Below are 23345 nucleotides of genomic sequence, written 5' to 3'. Positions count from 1 at the left end.
ACTATAATGTTAAGCAGTTGCCGCTGATTATTTTCAACAAACATCCCAGTTCAGTTCAGTTCCTCAGTCATGTCGGACTCTCTGTGACCCTCTGGACTGTAGCATTTCAGACATTCCTGTCGATCACCAACTCCCGGAGCCTATTCAAACTCATGTCCATCGCATCGGTGATGCCATCTAACCATCTCATCCTCTGTCATCCCCTTCACCTCCCACCTTCAATCTTTCCCAGTATCAGGGTCTTTTCCAAGGAGTTGGTTCTTTGTATCAGGTGGCCAAAGTATTAGAGTTTCAGCTTCAGCATCAGTTCTTCCAGTGAATATTCAGGACTGATTTCCTTTAAGATTGACTGGTCAGATCTCCTTGCTGACCAAGGGACTCTCAGGAGTCTTCTCCAACACCACAGTTCAAAAGCCTCAATTCTTCAGCGCTCAGCTTTCTTTATAGTTCAACTCTCACATCCATACATGACCACTGGAAAAACCATAGCTTTGACTAGACGGACATGTGTCAGCAAAGTAATGTCTCTCCTTTTTAATGTGCTGTCTAGGTTGGTCATAGTTTTTCTTCCAAGGAGCAAGCATCTTTTAATTTTATGGCTGCAGTCATTGTCTGCAGTGATTTTGTCCCCCAAAATAAAGTCTGTCACTGTATCCATTCTTTCCCCATCTATTTGCCATCAAGTGATGGGACTAGATGCCATGATCTTAGTTTTCTGAATGTTGAGTTTTAAGTCAACTTTTTCACTCTCTTCTTTCATTTTCATTAAGAGGCTCTTTAGTTCTTTGCTTTCTACCATAAGGGTGGTGTCATGTGTGTATCTGAGGCTATTGTTATTTCTCCCGGCAATCTTCATTCCAGCTTGTGCTTTATCCAGCCTGTCATTTCACATGATGTATTCTGCATATAAGTTAAATAAGCAGGGTGACAGTATACAGCCTTGATGTACTCCTTGCCCCATTTGGAACCAGTCTGTTGTTCCATGTCCAGTTCTAACTGTTGCTTCTTGACCTGCATACAGATTTCTCTGGAGGCAAGTCAGGTGTCTGGTATTCCCATCTCTTTCAGAATTTTCCACAGTTTGTTGTGATCCACAGTAAAAGGCTTTGGCATAGTCAATAAAGCAGAAATAGATGTTTTTCTGAAACTCTCTTTGTTTTTTGATGATCCAGTGAATGTTGGAAATTTGATCTCTGGTTCCTCTGCCTTTTCTAAATCCAGCTTGAACATTTGGAAGTTCACAGTTCATGTACTTTTGAAGCCTGGCTTGGATCATTTTGAGCATTACTTTGCTAGTGTGTGAGATGAGTGCAATTGTGTGGTAGTTTGCACATTATTTGGCATTACCCTTCTTTGGGATTGGAATGAAAATTGACCTTTTTCAGTCCTGTGGCCACTGCTGAGTTTTCCAGATTTGCTGGCATATTGAGTGCAGCACTTTCACAGCATCATCTTTTCGGATTTGAAATAACTCAATTGGAATCCCATCACCTCTATAGCCCTGTTCTTAGTGATACTTCCTAAGGCCCACTTGACTTTGATTCCAGGATGTCTGGCTCTAGGTGAGTGATCACACCATTGTGGTTATTTGGGTAATGAAGATCTCTTTTGTATAGTTCTATGTATTCTTGCCACCTCTTCTTAATATCTTCTGCTTCTGTTAGGTCCATACAATTTCTGTCCTTTATTGTGCCCACTTTTGCATGAAATGTTCCTTTGGTATCTCTGATTTTCTTGAAGAGATCTGTAGTCTTTCCCATTCTACTGTTTTCCTCTATTTCTTTTCATTGATTGCTGAGGAAGGCTTTCTTATCTCTCCTTGGTATTCTTTGGAACTCTGCATTCAAATGGGTATATCAGCCAGAACTGTGTCTGAGTGTCTCCTGTGGAGGTATGCGTCAGCAGTGGCCTGCCACAGGGGAAGTGTCTCTGGGTTCAGCAGACCTGGATATGGCATAAGCCCTCTTGGAGGAGGTTGCCATTAACCCCACCCTAGAACTGCTGAACTAACACAGAACTTAAACAGACTCTTGGAGGGCACCAACAAACCCTTGTGTGCACCAGGACCCAGGAGAAAGAAGCAGTGGCCCCACAAGAGACTGACCCAGACTTGCCCAGGAGTGTCCAGGAGTCTCTGGCAGAGGTGTAGGTTGGCAGTTGCCTGCCCAGGGTCAGGGGCACTGAGTGCAGCGGTGTGTGCAAGGGACTTTCGAAGGAGGTTGCTATTATTTTCATTATCTCCACCATAGTTTGGCCTCAGGTCAAGCCACAGGGAGGGAACACAGTCCTGCCCATCAACAGAAAATGGGATTAAAAATTTACTGAACATGGTCTCACCCATCAGAACAAGACCCAGTTTCACATTCAGTCAGTCTCTCCCATCAGGAAGCGTCCTTAAGCCTCTAATCCTTCTTCATCAGAGGGCAGACAGACTGAAAACCACAATCACAGAAAACTAACGAAACTGATCACATGGACCACAGCCTTGTCTAGCTCAATGAAACCATGAGCCATGCTGTGTAGGACCATCCAAGATGGATGGGTCATGGTGGAGAGTTCTGACAAAATGTGGTCCACTGGAGAAGGGAATGGCAAACCACTTCAGTATTCTTGCCTTCAGAATGCCACGGACAGTATGAAAAGAAATGACCAAGCTCTGAGTAATTTCAAGCCATACATGTGGGGTTTTTTATAGTACCACTATCAGATTAAATAATGACAGTTTTCTGAGATTAAGGCTTTCAAGGAGCTCCAACACCACTCTCATTCCTCCAGTGGATGCTAGGCTCTATTTTTCGCTGTGATCATAGAATATCCAATATCAAGATTAACCATTGAGTGATTGAGAGGAGGACGGCAATTGAGAAAGTTAAAATGCCACAAAATTTGCTATTCTTATTGTTATTCACCCACTAAACCACACACACACACACACACACACACACACCCTGGATTTTTGCAAATCTTTGGTCAGTTTCCATCATTTTAGAATGTCATCATTTTGACATTCTTTGCTAGTGTTATTATTGCTTTTATGGCAGAATCTTCATTTGTTCTTACTTTGCCATTCCTGATCACACTGTGTAATTTCTCTCATCATTATCTTGCACTTTCATCAGCAGGCATAACCTTCATTTCTTAGATTTATAACTAGTATTCATGTTTTGGGACTAATATAAATATTACTTTAAAAACTTCTTTCCAGTAGTTCATCACTAGTGTATAGAAATTGAATTGATTTTATACATTCAACTTGTTGCTAAATTCACTTTTTACTTCTAGTAGTTTTTGTATAAATTTACTGGGCTTTCCTAAGAGACAATTATATTAACCATGAATAGAGACAATTTTATTTCTTCCTTTCCAGTTGGTGTGACTTTTTAAAAATTTAGCCTTATTGCAAAACTACTCTTTTTATCTTGATTTATGTATTAGATTATTTACTCAGTTTTCCTATTGAAGTAATTTTGCTATGCCACCAATCATAATGTGGATATACTGCTTCTTTCCAGTAGTTACATATTTTCTAAATATACAACCATGAGGGCTTTCTGGTATGATTCATACCTGTTTACTTGATCAATTTATGTAATTTAACTGATATTTTCCATATGAATATTTTTCAAAGAAAAATCATTTTATTGTTTATTCCAGTGAATATCTGTTGCTGTAAAGCTGGCAGCTGACAAAGGAATTAGTAAAATTCACTCTTATGACTGTGTCCTTGATTTTATGATATTCTCCCCCAAAATCAAATCATAATTCTCCTGTTTGGAGTGGATGATTCACAGTAACTCTAGGTCTTTAGTGAACTTTTTTAACTTTAAAAATTCCCTTCAAATATGAATTCTGTGGTAGAAGATGTGATTGTTCTATGTTCAGATTCCAAATTTGAAAACTGTAATTGTTTTTAAAGGTCATAAAACCTAGTCCCTTTATTTTACAGGTGATAAAATAGACTTCACAATCCCTCTGCAGCAAAGTGTCCCTTTATTGCTAAAATATAGGAAATGAATTCAGATTTATTAATATTGAGGTGTACACCTTCACTTCTATACCCTAGTCTGACTTCTATTGACTTGGAGACTGTAATAGCCTAACTGATCTCACTGCTTCTACCCTTGTCTTCCTATATTCTGTTTTTAACACTTTGGAATAAACCTGAGTTCATGTCACTTCTCTACTCTATGCTCTCCAGAAACTTCCTATTTTACACAGAATAAAACCAAAGTACTAACAATAGGCTCCATGACTTTTCACAATTGGAACCCAATTACCCCATCCCCCTGCCGACCACCACAGCAGCCAGTTACTTGTCTGGCTGGCTTGTCTGACTTAATTTTCCAAGAGCCTCCCTTCTCTTACTCTGCTTCAGGGTACTGACTTCTTGCAGCTCCTCTAGTATGCCAATCATAGTGGCTTAGGGGGTCTGTGCGTTCATTGACTTCTGTCTGGAATATTGCCCCAAGATGTATACATGATTCATTCTCTTTCTGTTCTCAATGAGACCTCTCTTTAACATACCATCCAAATTAAATTCCAGCTATGCTCTCTATGTAGCTCTAATTTTCCCCATTTTCATAGTATTTATCATATTTTAATACACTATATAAGTTACTCATTTATTATGTTCATATAACTGCTGGAATATAGGCTCCACAGTTGTTTTTTTGGCTTTTTGTGCCTGTTTTGTTAACTAACGTATCCCCCAAACCCATGAAAATCCTAACGTGTGAAAGGCTCTCAATAAATATTTGTTGAAGGAATGAATGAAGAAAGAATGAAAGCACCTTGATAATTTAAATCCATGATTCAAGCTTTGAAAAAATAACAATGATCATCAATTTTGCTTTCAGTGATATTAAGTCTTTCAAAAATCACAAGTGATTATCCCTTATTTGTTATGATCTGTATTTTCTGGGTACTTTGAAATAAAACATTCCCTAGTGGTTCTATATATAATGTTTTAGACTTTTTAAAAAATACACTGAAAAAACAAATTGGATAATATGGAATACATTTCATAATATATATTTTTTCTCTTTGATAACTCATTATGTTAAATGTACTAAATATTGACTAAATTCATTACCTGGGCCTCCATAACAAAATACCACAAACTGCATGGCTTATAACAATAGAACTTTATTGTCTCACGGTTCTGGATGCTATACATCTGAAATCAAGGTGTTACTAGGTCCATGTTCTCTTTGAAACCTCTAGTGGAGAGTCCTTTGCCTTTAATTAACTTCTGGTGGTGGCCACCAAGCCATGGTATTCCGTGACTTATACAGTTACGTCACTCCAAACTCCACCTTTGTCGTCACATGGCCTTCTCATTGTGTGAATGTGTTTCTACCAGGCACTTTCCTCTTCTTACAAGGACACTCGTCAGGTTAGGTCCTACCCTAATGATATCACCTTAACTTGATTATATCTGCAAAGACTCTGTTTCCACATAAAGGCATGTTCATAGGTGCTGGGGGATGACTTCAATATGCAGTTTGGGAAGAGTACCATTCAACCTGTAACAATAGCTTTTAAATTGGGGAGGGTATTGCTTGATGGCATAGCATGCTTTGAGGATGATGGGAAACTTCTTGTTGCTTCATTAGTAAGTGCTGCCAAGAGCAGAATCAGTGTTAATCTCTTTAGTGTCCCTAGCCAACGCTGAAGTGAATACTATAATTATTTCAATTAGCCTACTTCCTGTATATCATTTGGAAACCTTTAGATTCATGAAGAAATATTCATATGTGAAATGTTATTTTCTTAACTATAGCCTTTAATATAATTATAAGAAGAAATAGAAATATATACACACAAGCACAAACTCAAACACAAACACATGTCCTTTTTATGCCCCTGAATCTCACCCTTTTTGCTCATTCATCTCCCCCTGCTTCTGAGATCAACATCGAAACTATTTGGTGTGCTAATTCTACTTGGCATCATTTATTCACCTGGCATAACCTCACTCTGTCCCAGGTTCCTCTGAGTCACCACCAAGGAACTGCAGCAAAGGCTCAGCAAACATTTTTAAAAACTCTATTATTAAGATAAAATTAAAAAATAGAATTGTTTAAAAAAACACATTTGAGGAAATAGTCATTTGGTGATTGGCCATTGCTCTAAATTTAATTTAAAAACAGTTACTGAATAGGCATTATATTTTAGATCATATCCTTTTTTGTGTCCCCATGATTTAAACTCTAGCTAGAATTTTGCCATTTTCATTGTTTTTCTTATTATTAAAACAAACAAGCTTTCTTACATTTTTCTGTTCCTACTCTCCATCAGCTTATCTGTTAATGCATTGTAAATAAGTATTTGCTGAATTGATAAAATTGTGTGTGGTTTAAAGTTGATATCTACCCATATCTTGAAAAGTTACCTAATTCAAAGCAGATTGGGCTCTGAACTTGACTTGTTTTATAAAAATACTCATGTGGTGATGGAATTTTGAGACATGTGAGTAACTCAGAACTCATAAATAGGAGGTTTACAATCTATCCTCACTTATTGCAGGCTTTCTAAATGAGGCATTAATCTTAATTTGTAGAGTACCTAAACTGATGCCCTGAAGCTTGGTGATTGAGCAAGTGGAATGGAAAAATGGGGAGTCATCTCTCAGTAATGTGAATGCTCTGAAAATCACATAGGAAACAGATGAGAATCACATTTAGGACTGATGAAATGATAGATTTATGTTTATAAACTACGGAGAAATTTGATTTGGGGAAGATATTCGGGATAGAGATTATAAATTGTGTCAGTAAGTAGGCTCACCAAAATAATAACTCTGACATAAGGCCTATAAAGTTTATAGAAATAACTATGATCATTACTGTTATTCATTTGTAATTAGTAAAATATATACTGTTCAGTGATGAGGGCATGACAACCCACTCTAGTATTCTTGCCAGGAAAATCCCATGGACAGAGAAGCCTGGCGTGTTATGGTCCATGGGGTCACAAAGAGTCATACACAACTGAAGTGACTAAGTACACACACTGGTCTATAAGAATTTGAAAAGGCTGTGATATAAAGCACTTCCACCTATTGACCAAATTACTAGTAAGGAGATTAAAACAGTTAAAAAAAGAAGTCTCTCAACCAGTAAGCCCAGGAGCAAATGACCTCACTGGTGAATTCTAGGAAGTATTCAAAGAAGATTAAATACCTAGCCTTCTCAAACTCTTCTTTGATGAACATAGATAAAAAAATTCTGAACAAGATATTAGCAAACTGAATCCAAAAAGACATTGAAAGGCTCATGCATTGTGATAAAGTGGGATTTATTCCAAGGATGTAAGGATGGTTCAGTACCCACAAATCAATTGAGGTGATAAGTCACATCAGCAAAATGAAGGATAAAAGTCATATGATCATCTCAATACATGTAGAAAAAGCATTTTACAAAATTCAACATTAATTTATGACAAAGACTCTCAGCAAAGTGTTTATAGAGGACTATATCTCAGCATAAAATGGCCATGTATGACAAACCCACAACTAACAATGGTGGAAATATGAAGGCTTTCCTGTAAGATCAGGAATAAGACAAGAATGCCCTCTCACTACTTCTCGTCAGCATTGTTTGAAATTCCTATCCACAGCAATTAGCAACAAATCCCTGGTAGCTCAGCTGATAAAGAATCCACATGCAGCGCAGGAGACCCTGGTTTGATTCCTGGGTCAGGAAGATCCCCTGAAGAAGGGATAGGCTACCCACTCCAGTATTCTTGGGCTTACTTCCCTGGTGGCCCAGATGGTAAAGAATCTCCTGCAATGCAGGAGACCTGGGTTTGATCCCTGGGTTTGGAAGATCCTCCGGTGGAGGGCATGGCAACCCACTCCGGTATTCTTGCCTGGAGAATCCCCATGGACAGAGGAGCCTGGTGGGCTATAGTCCATGGGGTTTCAAAGAGTTGGACATGATCGAGTGACTAAGTACAGCACACAAGAAGTAAAAGGAATCTAAATTGGAAAGAAAGAAAAGAAAAACTGTTGCTGTTTGCAGATAACACATTATTGTTGTTGTCGTTCAATCACTAAGTCATGTCCAACTCTTTGCAACCCCATGGACTGTAGCATGCAGGGAAAACTATCACTATTTGCAGATATCATGTTATGGAAAACCTAAAGACTGCCTGCCAAAAGCTGTTAGAACTGATAAATAAGGCAAGTTGCAGTATATAAAATCAATATACAAAAATATGTCATAGTTCTATACACAAATAATGAACTAATGAGGAAGAGAAATTAAGAAAACAATCATATTTACAATTGCATCAAATTGGTAAAGAATCTGCCTGCAATTCAGGAGACCTGAATTTGATCTCTGGGTTGGTAAGATACCCTGGAGAAGGAAATGGCAACCCACTCCAGTATTCTTGCCTGAAAAAGCCCATGGACGGAGGAGCTGGCAGGCCACAGTTCATGGGCTCACAAAGAGTCAGACACGACTTAGTGACTAAACCACCACAAAAGCAAAATAGGAATAAATTTAACCAAGGAGGTAAAAGACCTGTACATTGAAAACTACAGGACACTCATGAATCAAACTAAAGACACAAATTAGTGGAAATTTATTTCTTATTCATAGATTGGGATAGTTAATATTCTTGAAATGTCCATCTTATCCAAAGAGTTACTCTCTCAGTGGTGTCCAACTCTTTGAGACCCAAGTTGTAGCCCACAAGGCTTTTCTGTCCATGGTATTTCCCAGGCAAGAATACTGGAGTGGGTTGCTGTTTCCTTCTCCAGGGGATCTTCCAGACCCAGGGATCAGATTCGGGTCTTCTCATTAAAGGTAGATTCTTTACCATATATGCCACCAGGGAAGCCCCAGAGTGAAGACTGCAGCCCAGGAGACAGTACCTCTGATAGCAGTCTCTAAGACTGCTTCATCTTATCCAAAAAATCTATAAGTTCAATGCAACTCTTTTCAAAATTTCAAGGGCATATTTCATAGAACTAGAACAAATAATTCTAAAAGTTGTAGCAAACCACAAAAGATCATGAATTATCAAAATGATCTTGAGCAAGAAGAACAAAGCTGGAAGAACCATCCTCCCTGATTTCAAACTCTACTACAAAGCTGTAGTAATCAACATTGTATGGTGTTGGCACAAAAACACACAGATCAATGGGACAGAATTGAGAACCCTGGATTGTGCCCATTAAAAATTTAAAAAACTCATCAATACAGAGAACAGTTTACTGGTAACTGTAGGGGAATGTGGTTGAGAGGGGTCAAAACCGATGAGGGTGTCAACTTGTATAGTGATGGGTGATAACTAGATTTGTGGTGACCACTTTGTACTATATACAGATGTTGAATTATAATGCTGTACAACTGAAACTAATATGAATAAAAACGTTTCAGAGCTTTAAAAGAATTTCACTTGAACATTTGTCAGACATTGCTTGGAAAACTGAGATTTAATATATATGTATATACATATGTATATATATATTACAGGTTCAGAGCAGTTTGTTGGAAGAATGCAAGATTTTCGATTATACCAAGTGGCGCTTACAAACAGGTAAGCTGATGAAAATTTTATACCTGAAGTGTAAGGATAAATTCATTTAAGTAAGAATATCATGAATATTTTGAATTTTCCACCTTTACAGTATTTAACACCATCTAATTAATGTTTTTAGTGTTTGCTTTGGCTTAGTCTATGGTTTTTATTCACTAGTGCTACTCTGTGGGTAACTGATAACATAGAATTGATCAAATTCTGTACAAATGATTTCTTCTAAGAAAACTAGACTTTTGAACAAGTAGTAGTGTATAATTTAGGATGTTGTTGTTTTGTTGCTAAGTCATGTCTGATTCTCTTGAGACCTCATGGACTGTAGCCCACTAAGGGCCCCTGTCCATGGAATTTCCCAAGCAAGAATACTGAAGTGGGTTGTCATTTCATTCTCCAGGGGATCTTCCTGACCCAGGGGTTGAACTCGCATGCCAGTTCTTTACCACTAAACCACAAGGGAAACCTCTAATTTGGGATAAAAGTGAAGTAAAAGTTGCTCAGTTGTGTCTGACTCTTTGTGACCTCATGGACTATATAGTCCATGGAATTCTCCAGGCTGGAATAATGGAGTGGGTAGCCTTTCCCTTCTTCAAGGGGATCTTCCCAACCCAGGGATTGAACCCAGATCTCCCATACTGCAGGCAGATTCTAGAGTGGGTATCCTATCCCTTCTCCAGGGGGTCTTCCTGACCCAGGAATTGAACCAGGGTTGCTTGCATTGCAGGCAGATTCTTTACCAGCTGAGCTATCAGGGAAGCACTTTATACATTTGTTTAAATGTTCTGTTTGAAGTTGTTTCTGATACTTATGAAACCGCTATATCTGCCTTGTAAAATTGCTTTGCCGAATTTGTAAGTACTAGAGAATGTAGAACAAAGGAACTGAGTACTTGTATTGATGTATAGAAAAATCTCAAGAGACTGGACTACTAGACTTCGAGACAAAAAGAGTAAGTAATTTGAAGTATTGTTGTATATTTCTGTTTCCAGTGAATAAAACATTGTGTGGACTTGGACTATATTTATTGAAGTATTTCTTCATCTTGAGAATAGGTAGGAAATCTTTCTTAGGTGTTTTTTAAGGCATGCATATTTCCATTCTCCTCAGAAAGTTCAAGGAAAATTCAGCCTGAGATATCCTCTGAAGTTTGTTTCCTGAGTTATGATTTGATGATATAATATTACATCATTGTATGAATACGTTGATCTTATTCACTTGCAGAAGAAGAATGTTTATTCATTTTTCTTCAAGGGAAATGTAGATTAGTATGGTGAATTTCCAATGACAGAACTAGTTCTTGTAAATTTGAGAGGCATTGCTCTTGAGATGAAGCGATGATCTTATGTCCATTAACAATATACGCATTCTTTTAGTTAGTCTATATGATCCAGAGATGCCTGAATATAGGATGCTGTAACACTGAAACACTTTCTTGGGGAGATTTATGGCCACTAGTCTGACAATCATTTAGATCACTTTTGTCTAAAATTCTGAAAAGCAGCATTGCTAATAAAGATTTCCTCAGGTAAACATTTCACTGGACGGTCACTGCTGGCCCTATGCCACACATGATGTCAAGTGAAAAGTATGAATGAGATTTAAAGAAGAAGGCATGCCATTCTGTGTTTTAAGTGAGTGAAAAAGGTGCCCGCCTCCTCCATTTGCCCTTAGAGGGGTCTGAGAGAAGTCTGATCTCTCAACTTAGACCTGGTTTACTCTCTACTTACACCTGGCTTGCTGATGTTGGCCTATCTGAAATGTCTGGAAAGGCATTATGTGGGAGAATGCTTATAAATAGAATGACTGATTTTGCTCTGTATCAGTATATTGCCCTTAATGGAAAAATTAAATATATCTGCCTGAAATTGGCATTCTTCTTTGACTCTTGGCAGTGGCCATATGATCTGAAGCCATTGAAGCATTTTAGGGTGCCAGAATCTGTACTGGTGAGTCACAGGAAACCATTGACAAATGGGTTTGGCCCCAGTCCCTTCTCCTAAAACAGCAGCAGATAAAATGATTTTCTTAATTCTTTCCATGGATGAACGGGAGACCCTATCTATAACTCATTGTTTTCAATACATTATTGTTCACTCATAGTGATGTCAGCTTAACAATCTTAATGTTAATCTTAAAGTTAATGTTGCCTTTCTTTTAATCAAAAATAGGCACAATAAAGTATTATATTTTAACAAATATCTTGATTATCAGTCAAGGACTTGTGCATGCTTCTTGATGTACACAATTAACCCTTAAGAATGTGCTGATTTTACACAGAGAATAGACTTGTGGTTACTTGTGGTATCTTGTGGTTGCCAAGGGCGCAGGGTTTAAGGGAGGATACAGTAGGAGTTTGGGATTAGCAGATGCAAACTAGTATATTTAGAACGGATAAATAACAAGGTCCTGCTGTACAGCACAGGGTACTATATTCAATATCCTGTTATAAACTATGAATGGGAAAGAATATTAAAAACAATGTGTGAGTATTTGTAACTGAATCACTTTGCGATACAGCAGCGATTGACAACTTTGTAAATCAACTATACCTCATTTTAAAAAATGCACTGTTTTTGAGATACAGTTTTTGAGATTGCATATGTTTGACTAGGAACGACTTTGATTTTATGTTGTGTTTAGCAAATTATTAAGGGTAAATGTCTGCAAATCAAAACATCGTGATACTGATAGTCATTGGTAACACCTCTTAGAAGTCCTGTCACTGTTGAGTTACTGGTCCTTACCATCTTCCTCTTGACTCCTACAGAGAGATTCAGGAAGTTTTCTCCAGAGATCTACCCAGATTGCATATCCAGTCACATTGCCGTTGCCCTGGCAGCCACCCTCGTGTCCATCGTTTGGAACAGCGGTACTGCATTCCTAATGACGCAGAAGACACAACCAAAAACAGGGTGTTACGGCTGAATCCTGAAGCCCATCCTCTTTCTTTTGTCAATGATAACAACGTTGGTACTTCGTGGGTGTCACATGTGTTTACAAACATGACCCAGCTTAGTCAAGGAGTGACCATTTCCATAGATTTGGAAAATGGACAGTATCAGGTAATTCGTAACAGTGGGATGCGTGTTAGTTTCCTTTGCATATTTCAACAAGCTACCACACATTTAATAGTTTTGCAATCATAAATTTATTCTCTTACAGTTCTGAATATCAGAAGTATGAAATCAATGTTGACAAGGCCATGCTCCCTCTAAAGGCTGTAGGGAAGAATCCTTCCTTGCCTTCTTCAGATTCTGGTGGCTCCTGGCATTTCTTGGTTTATGGCAGCATAACTCCAATCTCTGCCTCCATTTTTCATGGCCCTCTTCCTTGTACATCCAGGATTACCTCACCTTGAGACCCTTAATTATACCTGCAAAGACCGTATTTTCAAATAAGGTTGCAGTCACAAGTATCAAGAGTTAGTACTTGAACACATCTATTTGGGGAAACAATTTAACCAGCTATAAAGTGAAAGCTGAATTAGGCAATTGACCATTACTTCATCAAAGTAGTGTATCACAACCTATAAAATAAAAATATATCAAAGATATGCAGGCCCTAATTTTCTAGAGATTTGTATCAAAATCATATGAAATATGAAAACATTCTTTTCAATATTAAGTAGCACAAATTAATGTAAACTGTAGTCCTTATTGTAAATAACTATAAGAAGAAATATATAACAATTATTTTTAGAAGTAATGTTTTGTTCATGTCTTTATATGAAATGTATTAATTTCCACTTTATAAAATCCTTGAGAAGAGGGACATATATGCAGTTATAGAATGTGTTGCCTTTACTGTAGGCTATGGAATTTCTGATGTCTAATGAATATTTGGTAATTGTCATTATAAGGAAGTCAGCTATTATGTTTGAACGTAAAAATTCCCGTGGTTTGATTTATACTGATGGGGTCAAACTTAAAACTTCAATGACAATTATCATTCATTTTCAGGTGTTTTATATTATCATTCAGTTCTCTAGTCCACAACCAACAGCAGTAAGGATTCAGAGGAAAAAGGAGGACAGCCTAGATTGGGAGGATTGGCAATATTTTGCTAGAAATTGCAGCACTTTCAGAATGAAAAACAATGGAGATTTGGCAAATTCTGATTCTGTCAACTGTCTTCAACTTCCCAAGTATGAATGTTTTTTAAAGTATTATCTTTGAATGCAGTTAGGAGTTAATTTGAATAGACTAATGTGCAGTAGTAACCTGCATGCAAGCTAGTTAAGCTGGTAGAGACTTCCTCTACCACCAATTTTCTTGAGGAAGATTTTTCTAAGACTATTTCTTAAGCTGAGTTTTAAACACTGTTTAAAATTCCCGTAAGACTTTATAGAGTATCTCTTGCTTACAGTCTCACTTGTGCTTTAAAATTGATTTTCAGATTAGCTACCAAGTTATATATATTAATAGGATTTTTATTATGTCCTCAGGGAAATGTTTTACTATATTTTCTGGGATGCTCTCATATTGCTTGTGTATAAAATAGATGAAATGTTTGTCTCCAAGAATGAAGAATTCAAGCTATTACTGTTATAATGTCTGCTTTGTCAAAAAATATGAATAGCTTTTCATGATTTCAAATTTCATCAACAGTTTTCCTCCATATTCCTGTGGGAATGTCACGTTTAGCGTCCTGACACCTGGACCAAATCAGCGTCCTGGATACAATAATTTCTATAATACCCCATCACTTCAAGAGTTCGTTAAGGCCACCCAAGTACGACTTCATTTCCATGGGCAGTACCATACGACTGAGACTCCTGTCAGCCCCAGACACAGATACTATGGGGTCAATGAAATCACCATCACTGGAAGGTAGGCTCATGACCAAGGTTCTGAGTGTGCTTTTCATGATGAATCTCGTGTCCAACAAATTTTTGTCATACTCATTTAAAAATACATTAGCCTTTTAGAGAAAACCAGATTCCAGTCTCCATGTATTGACATTATTTCCTATTCTAAGATTTTGGGGGGAGATTTGTATGTGAGTCTTTGATGTACATAATATCACATTGTTAGGAAATCAATTTTCAAAAGCTGTTGGGTTTAGAAGTTATGATACCCTGAATCCAACTTAGAAAAGAATTGTCAAATATTTTGCTTATTTTTTTCTGGAATATAATTTTCAAGTGTTCTTGAAATCAAAGAGAAGAAGCTAGATTTGCAGTTACAACTGTAGTCCCAGCTAGTCTGTAAGTACTGAGCTTGATCTCCATAAGTTCACAGTTTTATGAGGAATATCTGTTCTCCTATAAAGGAATAAAGGAAAATTATAGGACACTCTAAGGAATTTATAAATATCTGGCTCTAGTAGAGAACAAAGTTAAACAAATGAATAGTTGGAAAACTACAAGATAGCGTACTCCCTAGTATGGAAATGCTGCATATATAGACTCTACTTAAAACTGGTTTGTGCTAGAAGAATGATATATCCTGTGAATAAAGCACATATTCATAAGCAGACTGGAATATGAACATATAAATGTTATTTGTTAAGTCATAGCACAATGAAAAAATAGCTATTAAGTTTTCACCATCTAATTTTGAGGAAAAAGACCAATTGAAATGTGTGAACTTTATTCTTCAGTTTATTCTGAACTTTGTAGTCTCAATTCTGTTTTTGGTAGTTTCAGTAAATGCCTTTTCATGACAGTTTGCCACATGGTTAATATTGGTACAAACCACTCAGAATGAGTTTGAAAATCAACTTCACATTTGGATATTGATGAAAATCCTTCCAATACTTCAGTGTTAATTTAAAACTGTTATGAATATTATCCATATGACCAAAAAGAAACTGAATTTTGTATTGGATAATAGACTTTGCCTCTTGTTGTTAAATTCGTATAGTGGATACATACATAGATCTTTAAATATACTCACAGTTGGGTTGGTGTTTCTAAGGAGTTGTTCGATGCTCATGTCCACAGGTGTCAATGCTATGGTCATGCCAATCACTGTGACACAACAAGCCAGCCCTATAGATGCCTCTGCTCTCAGGAAAGTTTCACTGAAGGACTTCATGTGAGTTCTCTGTTTATGCGTGGGAATCTCAAAAAAGTGGGTGGGCTGTTGAATATAAATCCTTTAAACTTGACTTGGTCTAACTTCTCCTTATGAGTAAAAGTAAATTGATATGAACTTAAACTGTTAATTATTTCAGAAAACATTTTCATAGAGAAAAATGAAAGCTATGAGTAAAGTTGAAAACTTTATTTAAAAATACTCTGTGGGAGAAATAACAACTAATACTAAACCCAGAGGTTTTCTTTTTCCTTTTTTTTTCTGTTTCATCAGCATTATCATATTTTATAAAGCAACTTTTAAGGCATATAAATAGATGGAACTAAGAAAAGGATCAGATTGCTACACCTAAAGGGTACATTTGTGCAAAGGTATATAAAGAGATCTTTATGTGATTGCATCAATCAAGTTTAATTTGTTGCTGATATCAGGAATTTTAATTAGTAGTTAACTTGAAAATCTATAGTGAAATCGCTTAGAAGTTACATTGCTTTAGTTTGTCTCTAATCATCGGGGTAAGTTTCATACTGGAAGTGGAAATTTAGCTTCATCTTTAGGAAGAAGAAGTAAATGAAAAAAAATTAAGAGAAACTTGTTAGAAATAAATATTCAGCACAAACATCAGTAATAGATGATATGAAAGAGGGTTACAGCAGCAGAAACAGGGTTACAGCAGAAATAAAAGTAAAGAGTATGGCATCTTCAGTAAATGGTGTTTGAAGCAATTGGCTGCCAATTTGTAAGAAAATAAAGTTACCTACCTCATGACATGTATAAAAATCTAGGTGCTTAAAGAATTAAATGTAAAAACAACTGTAAATTTATGAAAATAAAGGTTAGAACAAGAATGATTAACACTTTCACTTTCATATATATCCACACATATACATTACATAAATGCATTCATGTTTAACTGGAAGGATTATAATAACTTACTGATACATTAATAATGCTAGGTAAAATAATAAATGAATATAATTTTAAGAAATTACCAGTCCTATGTGACAGAAATAAAGTATTTTATCCTATTTATAACTGTATTTTTGAAATTTTCTACATTGAATATGTGTAAACAATAGAATAATAAAATATATTTTATAACTTAAAAAAATATTTCTAAATTTCAGGTGGGGTCTATATAAGCAAAACATATGAAATACAAAAGAAACAAGCATATCAGGAGTCATAAAAAAGTACTGACATTCGGTCATACAAGTATTCTTTATAAGTGAAGGCTTCTCTCATGGCTTAGATGGTAAAGAATCTGCCTGCAATGCGGGAGACCTGGGTTTGATCCCTGGGTTAGGAAGATCCCCTGAAGGAGGGCATGACAGCCCACTCTACTATACTTGCCTAGAGAATCCCCATGGACAGAGGAGTCTGGTGGGCTACAGTCCATAGGGTCGCAAAGAGTCAGACATGACTAAGCGACTAAGCACAATAGTGATAAGTGATGGGGCTGATTGAAAATATTTAACAGATAAAGATCTGAGATCCCTCTAAAAAGGAAATGCACACTATTCTACCTACAACTACAGATCACATTTCTGACACCAGATATATGGGTTTTTTTCCTACACCAAGCAATTCAGTTCTCTATGGATACCAACTGGGTGTACTACAATTTAATTCAGTTCTGACACTAATTGGAATTAGCACAGACCTCATGGGTTTAGAGCTTAGTCCTAGAAGACATCACTCACTTTAGATGCCAACTGCAAGTAGTGAGTCCCCAGGTTAACTACAACTTCTGTCCGACTTAGCTACAAATTAGAAGTTCCCCTAATGCACTCCTTGGGCTTGATAATTTGCTAAAAATGCTCACAAAACTCAAGTAAATAGTTTACTTATTAGATAACCATTTATTATAAAAGGATGCAATTCAAGCACGCCCAGATGGAAGGGATGCAAAGAGAATGTCAAGAGGAAGGGGAACAGAGTTTCCGTGCCCTCTCTGAGCATGCCACTCTCTATGTGTTTAGCAGTCTGCAGGCTCTCAGAGCCTTTTCAGGTAGAATTTTTATGGATACTTCATTACACATGATTGATTTAATCATTGGCCATTGAACTTGACCTTGAGCCCTTCTCACTTCCCTGGAGATCTAGAGGTGAGGCAGAAAGTTCCATCCCTCTGACCACTTGGTTGTCTTTGCTGGCACCAGCCCTTATCCTTAAGGTGTTTCCAAAAATCATCTTGTTAAAATAAACTCATGTGGATAGGGACTTGTTATGAATATAAAAAAGATATTTTTTTTAACTTTTGGTTCTGGAACTATTTTAGGAACTGGGAATAGAAACCAAGTTTATAACAAAATATGCCCCTATCACTCTTACCAGTTAGGAAATAACAAGAGTTTTAGAAGCTGTGTGCCAGAGACCAAAAATATGTATTTTATTATGTCACAATCTCTAATACACAAAGAACACTTAAAGAATACTAAGGAAAATAATTAATACCATTTGTTGTTCAGTCACTCAATCATGTCCAAATCTTTGCAACCCTATGGACTGCAGCACACCAGGCTTCCCTGTCCTTCACTATCTCCCAGAGTTTGCTCAAACTCAAGTCTGTTGAGTCAGTGATGCCATCTAAACATCTCATCCTCTGTCGTCCTCTTCTCCTGCTCTCAGTCTTTCCCAGCATCAGGGTCTTTTCCAATGAGCTGATCCTTTTAAACAGGTGGCCAAAGTATTGAAGCTTCAACTTCAGCATTAGTCCTTCCAATGAATATTCAGGGTTGATTTCCATTAGGATTGACTGGTTTGATATCCTTTCTGTCGAAGGTAATAATATTAAGGGGCTAATATACTAACAAGCAATTCACAAAGAAGACAATTTTCAACAAATGCATCAAAGTTCACCAACTTCACTTTTAATTAGGAAAGTGAAGATTATAATAAAATTTTGTTTTTAGCCTATCAGATTAGCAACAAATTTCAAAATTGATGACATTTAGATTTGAGAGAAGATGAATTTTGAATATAACATGGTGGAACTCCCAACTGGTACAAAATTTTTGGAGGATTATGTGGCCATGTGTATATTAAATTAAGGGGATTCCCTGGTGGTTCAGGCAGTAAAGAATCTGCCTGCAGTACAGGAGACTGAGGTTCAATCCCCGGGTGGATAAGATCCCCTATAGAAGGGAAGGGCTACCCACTCCAGTATTCTTGCCTAGGAAATCCCATGGACAGAAGAGCCTGGTGGGCCACAGTTCGTGGGGTCACGAAGAGTCAGACATGACTGAGCAACTAACACATTCACACGTATTAAATTTAAGTTGTAAATACAATGGATTACTTTATGTAGTTGTCATTCTAAAAAGCTGTTCTTCATTGACAAGAGTATGGAATGGTTACATTTGTATCTTTTGTTATATAAATATGAGATTATACATTAGTGTATTTTAGCTTTTAAAATGGCAGCACTGTCTCTTGATTCTTATATGACTTGCATGCCTTCTAGATGTTCCCGACTTGTGTGTTGTTAGTCACTTCACTCGTCTGTGTAGTTTGTTTTAGAATTTCATGGAATATCTTGTTTTAAAAACCATCTGTAAAGGATTTGACAAACTCCATTTTTGTCTTCTGAAATTCTTAATCTAATTTGTTTTTCAACTACAGCATTAGTGTGTATAATTCAATGGCAAGAATATTTTCTGAGAAGCAGCATTCCTCTGACACATTTAGAACGTCTTGCTAATCTTCGGTTTCAACTTAGGGTCTTTGATTTGATTACAGCCACCTTTATTTCTATGTGCTCAAACCAAAACTTCCACATTCTAATTCAGATGTCCATTTGAACCTATCCTCCAGATCATGGATTCATATTGCTGACTTTTTAATTTATACATTTGGTCTTTGCCACTAGTTAATCGATTTGAAAGAAAGAATCTTCTATATTTTTCAGATATCTAACACTGGAGTCTTTGAGTGTGATTGTATTAGTATATCATGAAAAAGTCTCTAAACATTGATTTTAATGTTTATATGGCTTACTGTATTGTTGCAGAAGGAAATTATTTGAATTAACTTCATTGATTCACTCTTTATTCAGCTGTAATTGTGTATTTAAATTTTGGGCAATTTGATTTGCTCTTGATATTAAAATGACATTTATACTGTTTTTCTTGACTTCCCTGGTGGCTCAGACGGTAAAGCCTCTGTCTACAATGCCGCAGACCGGGGTTCAATCCCTGGGTTGGGAAGATCCCCTGGAGAAGGAAATGGCAATCCACTCCAGGACTATTGTCGGGAAAATCCCATGGACAGAGGAGCCTGGTAGGCTACAGTCCATGGAGTCACAAAGAGTTGGACACGACTGAGTGACTTTACTATACTGTTTTTCTTAGTGTTGTCTCCTTTTGATCATTTAAAATAGACACTTCTGTTTTTGCAGTCAGTGATTTCTTTTATAACCTCACTCCTCCCCAAGTCCACTAATAACTCAATTTAAAAGTGCTCTGGGATGAACTGAGTAGGACAGTTAGATCTGAATAGGTTTAGTAAATGAATACCGCTGCTGCTAAGTCGCGTCACTTGTGTCCGACTCTGTGTGACCCCATAGACTGAGGACTGCCTAATACTTTCATTTGATTCATTGTTTTTTGAGCCTCTCTTGCTTTATTTTGGCTAGTTAGTTCCTCTCCCCTTTTCTCATCCCCATCTCCCTTCCTATTCATGCCCCATCCCATATTTTTCCCTTTTCTCTCTCTAAATGCTCACAGTTCAATGATTGATATCTTATGATTCTTGGGTGATTTCATGCTTCCTCTTAAAAATAGAGCCATTAAATAAGTCAAGGCTCATGATTGGTTTCAGAAGTCAAGTTGGGATTTTCAGACTTGGTCTCCAGTGGTGACTGTTGAATTATGAACTAGTGAAATAATTAACTATAATTTATGTTGAGAATATGTTTTAATGCTTCTTATTTAGACATTAAGTGCCTTTGAAAACAAAAGTTTAAAAGTTAACTTTTATGTTATCTTCCTTCTTGTAGTATTTTGATAATTCATGAATTGTACCATAAATAAAAGAGCAACAAATATCATTCACTTCCTTCCCAAATGCAACTGAAGGGAAAAAGTCAATAAACTGTTAAGCTGAATGATTTCTCAGTCCTATGATATTTTCAATAGTGTGTTGAAAATGAAAAATGATTTTATGCGGTATTCATAGCATGACCTTTTCTTTTGTTATCATTCTAGATATTTTAATACATGTGGGACTTATATCTGAAAAAATTCCCCTACAGTAATTTGAAAATATTCAAGTGTTTTTCACATTGTTTCACTTTTTAAATAACAAGTTTTAATATAAGCCATCCATATCCTATTGGAAACAATGTTCTCTTTAAAGATCTGGACATAATCCAAAAGGAGTGTCTTCAATTTCACAGTATTATGCTAGCCATTAATAATATTACTCAATAAACAGGACTTCTGTGACTTATATTACAGCCATTTGGCAAACAGATGAAAACGTAAGCCTTGAAAATATGCCAGTTCTTGGCAACTGTCAGTCCTATGAGAAAGTGTTTTTAGCAGAAGTGAAAATGAATGAAATTGGGGGAATGGAATGGTGAAATCAGAAGCGTGTTCATATACATAGTCATTCTAGAGACTTTTCTGTAAAATATTTTTTGCTTGTAAAGTTGATGTTGCAAACTGGTGGTCCTCAGGTGGGAACAGTGTTCAGTTTTTTAATTTCCAAGAAGAGTTTTCACCTTCCTTCCTTCCATCTTTTTATTACATCTCCGAGTTCTCTTAATTAGAAAGTCGTCCAACACGGGCATGCCCCCGTTCCCCATGGTAACAGCTGGTTAACTCATGGTAGCAGTTACCCTCTCTAGAGCATCATCATCTTCACTTGCCACTGTATTTACTACTATCCTTAGCCGTATATCTTGTGACCTCATTCATGTTAACCATCTGGTCTTCAGACACTTTTAAGCTTACTCTAATATTTGAGACGTATACTAGTAGATTATTCTGGGTATAGTAAGATCAGCAGTCTGTTTCATTGTTCCTATTTATTTTGTCCATTCATAAAGTTAAAAAAAAACTAACAAATAACCCAAAACAACTCAATATCTGTAACCAAAGATACCATTGATTCTAAGATGAACTTGAAGTCATACTTACTTTTTCTTAAACATTCCACTGCTTTTTGTGAAACTTAAAATACTTATCTCGAGGAGGCTCACTGATTCTCCTCAGTGCTGTTGGACTAGGAACTCTGACATATTTTGGTATGGTATCGGCAATTTTAAGGCTTTAAACACAATGTATGATGCTTTGAGCATAATGTATTATGGTTACCATAAATAATAATGGCATATTTCATTAATAGAGAAAAATTTGGAGCATTTGTCACATTTCTTCCCTCCAAATGACTGAAGCAGTGAGTAATTAATTTACTGGTCCATTTTAGGATTAATCTATGGCAAACAAATCCCAACAGACTAGATACTATTCAATGACTTTTGAGCAGAGTTGAATGTTTTAAAGTAGATTTCAGGATTACATGGCATCAGGCTTCTAATGGATCATATGATTGTTGATACTGTTTTAAAATGCTTAATGTTATTTGACTAATAACTGTCACTTATACATGTATTTTTAATTTTTAAATAGTTTTTTGATATAATTATAAATTCATATACTGTAAGTATTTATCATTTTTAAGATGAGTTCAAAGAGTAGTGTAAGGATTCATTCTATGGGGGAAAAAACTTATGCATTCAAAAGACAATTTTTTTTTTCTTTTTGTTGTGTATGTGTGTGTGTTTGTGGGGAGAGTGCTAACTCTAGCAAGCAATTCCTGAAGTCAGGACATCAGCTTCAACCTTTGGAGGTAAAGCAGCATTGATTACAGTCTTTCCTTAAATCCTAATGTCAGCCTGAGTCCAGAGTGGGAGGGGTGAATGACTGTTGCCCAGTGGCAGGTATTTTTACCCATTACTTTTCCTTTAATCTTCACAAAAGCAAAGTTTTTATGCTTTCCTGCTATCCATACCAAAGGCCTTTGCGGAATATGTTCCTAATAAAGAGTAGGAGATCAATGGTCAGAAAAAAAAGAAGCGATACAAATATTTCTTGTTCTTTTTACCAAATTTCACATATAGGAATATCTTGTTTTTCTTTATAGAGTAACTTTCTTGAAGTATGATTTGCATACAATAGAATATACCCATTTAAAAATGTAGAGTTTGAGTTTTGGCAAATGTATAGCCTTGTTGTAATAACCACCCTGATTAAAATATAGAACCTTTTCCTCTCTGCAAGCTCTCTTTTGTGCTCCTTTGTAGTCAATATCTCCCCACCAACCCTGTTTGAAGAAACCACCATTTTGTCATTGTAGATTAATTTCATATCAAAGAGTTATTCGATAAATATTATTTTGATACATAGACTTCTAAATCCCACCCCACCCCAACTCCTTTTTACTTTTTAGATCATTTCCTAGCTAGTCATATTATTAGCTTTATAATAAAAAAGTACTTCTGGTCCACCTGCTCAGGAAGTCCATTATAAATTTCAAAAATATATGTTAAGTTCACAGGTGCAGAATGCAACCTAGGAATTGGAAACTTGTATAAGGAAATAACTAGTATATATCAGATAACATGGTGGCATAGCTACAATATAGCCATTAATTCTTTTCTCCTCCTATCTGGAACTTTATTTACCTGTTCTAAGAGTTCAAGTATTGATAGAATCTAGTTTTAAGAAAAGTGTTACCAGTTGAAACTTGCAT

The 23345-nt window shown here is 36.4% G+C and overlaps 1 protein-coding gene across 1 annotated transcript in view; it reads left to right on the top strand.

The window, feature by feature from the left end:
• USH2A (usherin) overlaps window positions 1-23345 on the top strand; it is a 923574-nt gene that overhangs the window by 86490 nt on the left and 813739 nt on the right. The window contains exons 4-8 of the mRNA NM_001191425.2: window positions 9489-9552; window positions 12317-12611; window positions 13509-13693; window positions 14157-14378; window positions 15494-15587. Of these exons, the coding sequence (NP_001178354.2) occupies window positions 9489-9552; window positions 12317-12611; window positions 13509-13693; window positions 14157-14378; window positions 15494-15587 (860 nt within the window). The remainder of the gene's footprint in view (window positions 1-9488; window positions 9553-12316; window positions 12612-13508; window positions 13694-14156; window positions 14379-15493; window positions 15588-23345) is intronic.

This window comes from Bos taurus, chromosome 16 (assembly GCF_002263795.3).
Source record: "Bos taurus isolate L1 Dominette 01449 registration number 42190680 breed Hereford chromosome 16, ARS-UCD2.0, whole genome shotgun sequence".
NCBI lineage: Eukaryota > Metazoa > Chordata > Mammalia > Artiodactyla > Bovidae > Bos > Bos taurus.
The sequence above is the reverse complement of the archived record's forward strand: the minus strand, read 5'-3'. Positions and strand labels throughout refer to the sequence as shown.